This window comes from Stigmatopora argus, chromosome 12 (assembly GCF_051989625.1).
Source record: "Stigmatopora argus isolate UIUO_Sarg chromosome 12, RoL_Sarg_1.0, whole genome shotgun sequence".
Taxonomy (NCBI): domain Eukaryota; kingdom Metazoa; phylum Chordata; class Actinopteri; order Syngnathiformes; family Syngnathidae; genus Stigmatopora; species Stigmatopora argus.
The window spans coordinates 7,225,320-7,235,854 of record NC_135398.1 but is presented as its reverse complement, the minus strand read 5'-3'; the positions used below and the strand labels follow the sequence as shown (position 1 = coordinate 7,235,854).

General features: G+C 40.6%; 1 protein-coding gene and 1 long non-coding RNA gene across 13 annotated transcripts in view; both read right to left on the bottom strand.

Annotated features, from left to right (window-relative positions):
- The window catches only part of LOC144085386 (uncharacterized), a 50,447-nt gene extending 45,564 nt beyond the window's left edge, over positions 1-4,883 (bottom strand). For 10 of the 11 annotated variants that reach the window (XR_013304106.1, XR_013304100.1, XR_013304103.1 and 7 more), the window contains exons 1-3: positions 4,723-4,883; positions 4,270-4,375; positions 3,625-3,724 (exon numbers count right to left, since the gene is read on the bottom strand). This is a non-coding gene — a long non-coding RNA (uncharacterized LOC144085386). Of the gene's footprint in view, positions 1-3,624; positions 3,725-4,269; positions 4,380-4,597; positions 4,671-4,722 lie in introns of those variants that run through there. The other variant, XR_013304104.1, reaches the window with a different exon arrangement.
- Positions 4,884-4,960: 77 nt separating this feature from the next.
- gadd45aa (growth arrest and DNA-damage-inducible, alpha, a) lies at positions 4,961-10,334 on the bottom strand. 2 transcript variants are annotated; one of them, XM_077614588.1, is made up of 4 exons: positions 10,188-10,334; positions 7,420-7,521; positions 7,084-7,315; positions 4,961-5,769 (listed from the first exon to the last, which is right to left on the bottom strand). In XM_077614588.1, exons 2-4 carry the CDS (start codon positions 7,518-7,520, stop codon positions 5,656-5,658), a joined length of 447 nt encoding a protein of 148 aa, XP_077470714.1. In that variant the 5' UTR covers position 7,521; positions 10,188-10,334; the 3' UTR covers positions 4,961-5,655. The 2 variants fall into 2 exon arrangements, with proteins under 2 accessions (XP_077470714.1, XP_077470713.1); XM_077614587.1 differs by lacking the exon at positions 10,188-10,334 and adding an exon at positions 7,878-8,054.
- Positions 10,335-10,535: the final 201 nt, after the last annotated feature.

Here is a 10,535-nt window from a genome sequence, read left to right as displayed (position 1 = left end):
CCTCCAAAAAACGTTATTTGCGGGATAGGTTTGTCATTTGGACTGGAAGAGGTCATTAATAATAGGTGAGGTCAAAGGTCACAGAGGTCAGACAAAAATGTTTACAATAATTTAACGATTATGGGGATTATCAGCAAATTTGCAGGATATTTTTTGTACGAGACGATGACATTTTGTGGTAGTAAGGCCAAAGGTCACAGAGGTCAGAAAAGGAAAGAATTTCGTGTTGTCATGAAATGTGCGATTTATTTACACCCCCAGGGCGCTAAGCAAATTTTGGATGTCAGATTTTCAAGTTCAACTAAAGCCGCAAAAATTAACTCACAGGCTGCCATTGACGGCAATAGACGCCCGATCCATTTGAACTGGGAGGGACTGGCGGCGATGGAATGAATGATGGTCAGTGGTGCTGAAACGTGATCATTTGCTGCTAGCCCTTCCACTTTCACAGCTATAGTGAATAGTGTACTGTATATGCGTGTTGTGCATATGTTGAGGCCCTTACTGTGAGGCGGGCTGGAAAAACCTTGAGTCTCTGGAAAACCACAGCATTTCAATGTAGGAGCGGCGTGTTTAGCTATGGGAGAGTCCTGTTACTATTTGGGGAAAAGGCTCACGTTGTTTTCCCCTCTCTGTCGGTGGTCTTTGCCACTTTGTTTCTAGCCATCGGGAGGACCTTCTTAGCACAGCTCTTACCTCAAATAGCATCACGACATTTCTTATGTTATACACTTATATTATGCACTTTCTAAATCAATCCAGACATGCATTTAATAAGACTTTGAAGTTAGCCTGGATTAGCGGTACATAAAATAAACGAATGATAACCTACTATCAAAAATAATTCATCACGGCAGCCTTTTTGTGCACCATAATGGTAATTAATGATGATAATTATGACAAAGATGGATGGCAGAACCTGATGTGTTTTTTATCATGATCACAGTAACAGGTTTCATCCTGATTGTCAGCTTTTGAATTCCTGCGGCAATTACGAGGTGGGTACGCTCAGCGCTAGAGAGCTTCCTTGGAAAAATCTTTTGAATTCCTCTTTGCACAAAACTTGCCATGCCCTCCTTTCATTGGCTGTCTTTTGAGACAGTGCGGGCGCACCCGATGAGGCGAATGAATGACGGGCGAGCGCATGACGCCCGCGCAGCAATGTTGCCACATCGGGACAATCCGGTTGGAATAGGGATGGAAAGGAGTTTGAGGGCGGGTCGCAAAGGCACAGGCGTGTTGCGAGCCGGCGGTCTGCGGGGGGCACCTCGCTTCCTGTGGTGGACTCAACCACTCAATGTTCAAAACAAACGCGCAATTGAGCAGGCTGGTCTTTCCTTGAAAGTAACCGCACTCAGAACTGGAAACGGCGCATCGGGATATGTCGAATGCGTATTAAAAGGAGGGTTATTGGAGATTTTTTAGGCATATGGGAAGTAACCTTCCTAGAGGGCATCGGACTTGTGCCAAATCTATCATGCAGATAAGCCCAAAGTCAGTCATAGCATGTTACAAATTGAATAGCATGCTTTCTGAGCAAATTCAAGCCAAAATGTAAGCATGAATTGATTTGTGAAAACTACATATTAGTGATATTTTTGCAGGTGGAGTCATCTGATTTTGTGGCTTTAGCCGCTAATTTGCAAATGTATTAAGAACGGGAAAATACCACTTCCAAATGTTTTTTCCCCAATTTGAATAAAGCTATTCAACATTAAAGCCATATAGTAGCAGGGTTATATGATATGTTTTGCATTTAGTTGTTTAAATAAATCTGCCCTTGAATGGAATTTGCCTACCAATTTCATCAAAAAGTTCCAACTAATAGTTCGTCATCACTTTTGACTTGGCATACAAACAATGTGCTGCCAATTTTATTATGCTCTATCCAACAAAACAAATCATTCAAATAAGATTTTTAAAAAAGAAATATTTGATGTTCTAATAAACATTTTGGATCTAAAAAAAAACAGATTTTTTCCCCTACATTTTTTAAATTCAAAAATATTTTTTCAACCTTAACATTTATAAAGAAACAGATTTAACGGAGACTATTTACTCTCAACTGAGAAGTTGAGGATACACCCACTTTAAAGAGCGCACGCAATGCTGACCTCTGACCTCCATTTTTTTTTTACAAAGGTTCCCCGACCGACTTTCCCAGTGAGGCGTTGCCCGTTTAAGTCGCACGCCGTACAACCTTTGGCTGCATTCGCGAGGGGCCCGGCGGGTTCGGGGGCGGGCTAATACTTGGAATCCGCTACTGAGTAGTTGCTGTTCCAAGTTATTTTTAAATCACCTCTCCCGAGTTTGTTTAAACTTTAGCCACCCCCCTCCCCCCCCTTCACGCTGCATGATGTTGGCTACGCACACTGTTGGATGTGTTTGCTCCCTTGCAAGTTTGCTCACATGTTACAGTAGCTATAAAAAGTCCTGTTTCATGGAAACGGTCTGCTTGGGACAATACTGCACATCTATGAGACACATGAGGGTTAAAAAAAACGGTCAATATAATGAAAAAGAATGGAATGTACGTTGCAAAACTGTAGTTAGTGGTTTTGTTATTTAATGACACGCCTCCAAGTTGCAAGTTATATTCTTGGCTTAGTTGCACGTCATGACTTTTAAGGGTGGGTACATTCATTGTTGTTAGCTTGTAATTTAATTGTTATTGTACTTCTGTTTGGCGGAATATTGACAAGCCTGTGCTTTTTTTTCCCCAAGTGTTCCAGCTGTCCTCAGTTGACTTAAAACATTTTTAAGGCACTTGTTTAACTCAATGACTGCCATTGACAGGGCTAGACGTCCAATCGATTTGGACTGGGGGGTTGGAAGCAATCATTTGACGGGAAGTTGTTGTTTTTTTGTTTAACTTTTGTAAACTGGATGTTCAGGCATCTGCAGTCAAGTGAATGGGTGGTTCAATTTTGAGGTCAAAGATTACAGGGGTCAGAATCTCCCTCTGTGCTAGTGTCTGTTTACTCCGATGACTTTGCTTTTCTTGCAAAAACATGCACAGCAGGTTCATTTAGAAAAGCCATCTGACATAAACCAGCTCGAGGAATTTATGTACGTTTCCAAAAACATATCAGGAAACGCCTGTCTTGAGAAATTCTGATGAATTGCCGAAGACCGGGTGCTGACAAACATGTTTGATATCTGCAAGCGGGTGTACATTATGCAACCACTTCATCTCACTTGTTTGCCTTCGCTTTCAAAAATCCTACAAAAACGTATTCACTGTAACACTTCATCAAAAAAAAAAAAAAAATTAAAATGGGATGTTTGCAATACTATAATAATAATGTTTCAGGGACAGACGTCCAATCTATTTTGACTGAGAAGGGCGAGTGAACAAATGTGTAGCATTTTGGTATACTATAGTCATACAGTATTGTCTTTTTGGATATAATTTCCTTTGTGAATTTACGCCTCCTTCCACATTCTACAGCCATGACGTTTACAGTCAGGTCCAAATTCCCCGTTAGCATAAAAGTGAGGTTAAAATTGCAAATTGGGTGCATCATTTTTTTGCATCGTGTAACAAAGACATTTTCCAACGTGAAGTGCCGTCATGTGACACTGCGACCGCGAATGGGTTTGAGCAAGTGCAGGACAACATACCGTCTCGTGATGGTGACTCATCACTTTGCAGAGGGAGGGTTGGTGGGGGATTGCCCGTATGACTTCTACCCAGTGACATCATCACCAGCTATTGTCGCAGCTGGAAAAGCACCAGAGAAGAACAACGTTTGTTTAAGAGAATCCAGCATGGAGCTTAACTCAGTCATTGCCATGGACGGTGATAGACGTCCAATTCATTTTGAGTGAGCTTGCAAATGGATTAGACGTCTATCACTGTCAATGGTAGTTAAACATCTCATTATAACTTGACTTGGAACATGTTGCAGTTTTCTTCAAAATTCCTACCTGTGTGGGTCTATTGTGAGGTTTCTTGAGTGTAAGCAAAGAAAGTTAATTGCATATTTATTGTTTAGAGAATATTAGGCTAGATTTGAATTCATTGGATAAAGGTTGAATGTTGGGCAATGCCTACATTTGCACCTTTGTGTTAGTAATTTTGCCATTTGTGCTCTAAAATATATACAAAAAATACAGTCTCTGTATTCTCATTTATAGACAAGACAATGATTAAACAAATTACATCCCGATTACAGCAAGAGATCCTTGCAATTTATTATGATTGCCTTTGCTTTCGAACTTCAAAGCGCTACGTTTTCATATTTATTTAATAACACAATGACTTACTTTGCTGGGCGTTTTGCATGCTAAGTAGCATGGTAGCAGGTTAGCAATTAATGCTTCCCATTTGCTTAGCGATGGGGCTGATGTGGGTGTTGGGTAGGAAATCCGACTTCCTAAAGAGAACACCTGATGTTAGAGACAATCGTTCTTTATCGAAAAAATACTTTAAATGAAGATCAAACATTCACAGTGTGCTAAGAGGATGCTATGCTAGCGCGCCGCTAGCATAACTAATCAATCGCGATTGTAATTTAGCTAAAGAAACTTGCATTTGCTGATCAATGACATTAAATAGGTACAATTTAAACATAACTGTAGCTGTTTATAATACCAAATATTGCTACGACGAAGGCGCTACGCTACGTTAGCAGGACCAAACATTTCGGAGAGTGACCAACAAAATGGACGTGTTTAACACCTGCTAAGGAAGCTGGCTTGCAAATATGTAAAAGGAACTCGCCCTTTAAATGAAGAGACAATGGTGGAAAAGCCGACGAGGGTTTGGATGAATGAACACGGTGGTGCTGAGCCACGCAGAAGCCGTGCAGAGGATTATTGTTCTCTTTAGCTGAGAGATGGCAGCGAGGACACAGAGGCCAACGTGACCCCTGCGCTCCGCACGTGACTCCGGGTTTACAACCTGACGCTAAAGGTCACAATGCAAGCAAAATTAAAGGAGACACACACAGGTGGCTCAGAACAAATACATTTTATTGACAGAAATACAAACGTGTGCGTCCAGTCAGATTCGGCAAATGTAAAAAAAGAAAAAAACTGACATAAATATAGTATTTAAATATTCTGGAAAATAACTTAAAAATTGTAATACAACAATTGTACTTGGCATAGGAATTATTAAATACACACACTTCACTGGATTTTGAAAAGCCCTTCCCTTTTTTTTTTAAATTACAGCAACATCAATATGAACAGTTGAATGGAGTTAAGTCAAATAGTAAAGGTCCAGTGTTTTAAGTGCTTTTTTTTGGAGCCGAGCTCTCCTTCTGACGCCGCGCCTTTCCTCCAACGTGTCACTCGGGCTTCGAAGCCGCGCAATGATGTAATCCTTCTTCCCACGCCGCGTCCGTCCGGCTCGGGCGCCGACAAAAGCAAACCAGCCGGCTCCGTTTTCGTCAGCCGTGACAACGCGAGCGCCGCTCAGACGCAACTCCAGAACAAGTGGGGGAAACAACTTCCCACTTTTTGTTTGTTTGTTTGTTTTTGGTCCTTTTTTTGCCTTTTGTAAATTCATCCCAACGACACAACAGGGTCTGTCTTTTTTTCGATTTTCTTTTATCCAACCCCGCTTGGGAACATTTAATCTGCGCCTGGAACCGCGCTCGCTCTGATGTGAGATTTAAAAGTTCTTTCACGTTGACGTGTTCCTTTTCATCGTTCGGGCAGATTGATGATGGGCACCCACTGGTCCATGCAGCGGCTCTCCCTGCAGAAGTGGTTGAGTTTACTCAAGGCGGCATCCTTCCAGGAAGAAGAGTCAGGGCTCTGGGAAACGAGAAGGAGAACTTTAGTCACATACGCTGCACCTAAGCAGACAAGTGGGTCCTGTGTGCGTGCGCGTGAGCATGAGGTATTCCCTCGAACCGACATTCCTCGCAAGTCACGGCGGGAAAGGTTGTGAGCATGTTTAACAAAATGCACACGGGACTCGGTTTCAGTCACGTGGCGTCGCCTACCAGTACCGTTGTGCGCACGCTGGTGTGCATTGGGGAGAAAATTATAGGAATGCATATTTGTATTTGTTTAAATGGAGACTTTGGGAAAAGTGGCAGTTTGGAGAATGGGAATTGATGTAAACTAGGTACTAATGCGCCAATCTTTTTCAGCATTTATTGTTACAAAGTAGGAAAATTATCTGGATTTTTGGGGGGATTATGTGGTTCTTGAACAAATGTGTCATTTTGCATAGAGTACCATTCATGCATTTTATGTTGAATCAAGGCAGCCTCTTGTGTTTATTTTTTTCTTTTCAGAAAATCCTCAACAAGTGAGCTTGACCTGGGTTGACTTTTGAACAGTAATGAGCCAATTTTGGGTGCAAATCCGCAATCAGTACGTTATTGATTCTATGCCGACATTCCAAAGTCAATTTGATAATTTTAAGTTATTTGCATATTTTGAAAAAATGAATTATATTTCACCTAAAGTCATTTACAATACAAAGCAAAATTAACATTTTTGACCATTTTGTAACAATTCAGACGCTTGAACTAAACTATTTCTATAGATTTGATTGCATCGTCAAAGTCGCTTAGCGCCATTGACGATGATAGATGTCAAATTGTGACTCTTTCCTTCTGCTGTTAATAGGAATTCATTTGACGCCCAATAAAAACTAGGTTTAGCGAGCCATTGTAGCTTCACTTTTTTATTCACTATAGATGAGATCTGGTTGAGATTCTCACTTGGCCATTGAAAAGGTTTCTATTCAATTGTGAACCAGAACAATAGATATTTAAAACACCGGAGTGCAGTGTTCGGTCTCAAAAAGTTAGTGGCGCGCAATTTGGGGCAATGATGGAACAATCTTTGCACACGCGTGGGTTTGTGGTCAAATGTGAAAAGGACCCCAAAAGAGTCCATTGTATTTTGGTCTGGACCAAAGAAAGCAAACTATGGACTTTCCTGGGTGGGGTGGATACGACCACACTCGGGATCTGATACACCTTGCAGGAATAGGCACCCAATTCATTTGCACACTTGTACCATATCTCCATTCAAACTCAGGGATTCGTAGACGTAGCGTCGTGGAAATGACTCACGCGCACCAAGTACAAAAAAAGGATTGGCATGACTTACAGTGACAAGCACGCAGTGCAGGTCGACGGGCTCGCCCCCGCTCTGCTTGCCCACGCCGGCTCCTCCCGCTGCCAGAATTTGAGCCAGGCGCCGGGTGTTGTTCACTCTCAGGATGTTGATGTCATTCTCGCAGCAGAAAGCCTGGATGAGCGTGAAGTGGATCTGCAGGGCCACGTCGTTCCCTTCTTCGTCATCGGCCGCCAAGATGCACAAGACTACGTTGTCGGGGTCCCTGGGGAGGAAAAGTTGACAATACACCATTGTTAAAAAAAATAATCATTGGAGTTGACGTGGAAGTCATGAGTGCGATAAGAGCTTCAAATGTTGCATACTTACACATTGAGAGACTTGGCTGCCTCGTAGACACCCACAGTAATGCAGCCCTGCGGTAAAGCTCCGGTCAGGACCTCTTCTAAAGCTTTCGCCACCGAATCCATTCTGCAATACAGCCCGGCAACCAAAAAAAAAAAGTAAGAAAAAGTTGCATCGTTACACAAGCGCACGAAAATCCACGCAAAAGTCGCCACGAGAAAATTCATCTTTTCTCAACGCTTTGAAAGCCTTTTAGGCGACGATTGCAAACGCCAAGCATATTTGCGTGCATGCTCCTCATCTTTTTTTTTTTTGTTGCTTACTTTCAAGTCGTTTGCAGCGTCGTTTGAGGTAATAAAGTCAAGTGTCCAAATACTTTGATATCCATTTTTTTTGCCACTCTTCAGTTACATACACGTCGCGAGTGTTTTACGCACGAACCCACGACGAGAAGCCTTGCAGCCGACGAAAAAAGTACTCACCGTTCATGAGAGTTATCGCCACTTATTTCCTCAAATGTCATGTTGTACATAAAATCCCAAATCCACTTTAGAGTGAAGTTCTGGTTCCTTCTCTTGTATCTGCACGCGTGTGGAGACTAGCTCGCTTCCCATGCAACTAAAGTGTCATAATCTAGCAGTTTCACATAAGAGCCGGGCAGGACAATAGCCGGCACAGAACATATTTGCATAAGCGCCCTGATTGGCCACATGCTAATTTCCACGCTTGGCTTTCCACCGAGACTGGACGCAAATGTCGCCCTCCCTCTGGTGGCCGTACAGCGCAACTGCATGTTTTCTTCCAATTCTTTTCGGTACTTTTCACTCATTCGCCATTGTCGTCGATCAACGTCAAATCCAATCACCAAGAAAATTTGTGCACTTACCTACTTATTTATATTGTGACTACTTGATTTGAATTGAATGTTTTTATTGTCATTATACAAGTAAAATGAGATTTAAAGATTTAAATAAATTACATTGACATTAAATTCAAGATTTAAACTTATGTAGACTACTTATTTATTATTATTATTTGTCTGTTTATTTTTTGTTGTCATTTGTGCACTTTGAGGTGAAGCTTGAAAACTCATTATACATGTGTAATGACAATAAAACCATTCAATTCAATTCAATTCAAAATGGGGTCTCGAAACCAAGACTAGTCTTAAGTGCTGCAGCACTAATTTAAAATTTAGCTGTAAATGAATTATATTTGATTTAGTGATGTCCCAATGCGACTATTTGTGGAGTATCGTATTTGGTTACAAGATCGAATTCGATCCGGAAGTAGTGTTTTAGTAGCATCGTGCTTTTTGGCTGTTGTTAATCAAACCAGATTGTAACTGAGCATCATGTATTTGTACAGAGAGCATTTCTTCACTACATTATATTTTGCATTTTTTTTCCTGGGCTAAAAAATATGGGCATCGCTTTGGCACTGGTATCGGTAAAATATATCTTGAAAAAAAATCTGATTGGATCGGAAGTCAAAAAGTCTGTGTCGTGACATACCTATTCTGGTTTGCCAACATTTTATAAATCATTGAATATGGCCTGCACGAGAAGCTGGAATTCAGCCTACATTCTGTTGCACTGCTCGGCTAAACATTAGATGGAGCTGGTCAGTTAAACGTTGCCCCTTCATTAGCACCGGGGTCAAAACTAATGTAGGAAACTGCACAATTTCAGTGTTTGGTTTTACATGAATTGATTTTTTTAATCTGTGATAAATTCAATTAACTAGGTGAGATTGTTTTTGTGGCTGGACATTTTCTGTTTGTTCTGCAATGTTTATTCAGTGTAAAAAAATAATTCTTGAACATCCTTTATTTTGTGGTCAAATCCCTTTCAACTGGAAAGGCTGACATTGAGTGGCCACGTTTCACATTAACAATGATGCTACAAATGGGCTTTCTCAAGAGAGGTGTTTCAGTTATAAGCACAACTGCTTCAGTTTTTGGAACAGCACTTCAAAGAGGAGCTCCAGTCAAGTTTTCATTATCTACTCCCATAAAAGGCATGATAAAAGACAATGCTAAAAGACTTGAAATTGTCCAAACGTGGATGCTTGAATGCAGGTTACTTTCTCTTTGAAGATTGATGTATATATTTTTCAGTAAAAATGTACAAATACTTAAGCGAGTTTGACATCGTATATTTTGGCATCATGTGTAATGTAGAATATTATTTTTTTCAGTAAATGTACAAATACTTAAGTGAATTTGACATGTCATATTTTGGAATCATGTGTAATGTAGAATATTAATTTAAAAGGCAACCGGCTTCTGGTGTTCAGAAATTCTCATTTTATTCTAAAAAACACATGAAGATACATCTTTGTCTGTTTGTTATTATAAATAGTTCATTTTGCTTTATATCTTGTTTGTTCGTTTACACATTTTAGACAGGTTTTGTAGACATTTTGCTAGCGTAGTAGAAAAAAATGAGACCACGTTTGTTGCTCGTCAAAAAAAAGTTTTAAGCTAAGTTATCAATATAAACGTTGTATCGTCTCGTAACAATTGACTTTAAAATTAATTTAGTGTAAACCTGATAGTATTTAGATACATGAGTTGACTTGTAGTACCTCTACCTTTCGCAACTTTATACGCACACGTGTGCTAATTTGAAAGTTTTTTTAAAATATATCGAGCAGCATGCTCCATGTTCGACTAATGTGACGAACCCAACATTTAACATACGAGTGTCACTTTTTGCCAAAATGTCACAATATTAGCACAAGTAATTTAAGACACATTTGCGAATGTATAAAGAGAAAGTTTTACTCACTCGTTGAAGTTGAACCCTCCGAGGTAGATGACGTTAGCTCAGACTTGCCCCCTCGCTATACGAGTCGTAAGGAAGCAGTCACCACTGGCGACAACTGCGTAGCAACGGGACGCTTGCTGGGGAAAATGAGCTCTCTGATTGGCCTGCCTCTTGGGAAGAAAAAAACAACAACCGGAAATGCGCAGGACGTACCGGCCCGAGTCCTTTGGTGAGTGGTCACATGATCAGATGACCTTTGATCCTTTGATCCACTCATGTTGTGAACAAACGTTTGAATTGAAACGTATTTTAGTTTTGTTATTTAACGTTTCAGTTTCATAAAAGAGGCTTTTTTTGTGTAAAAAAAAT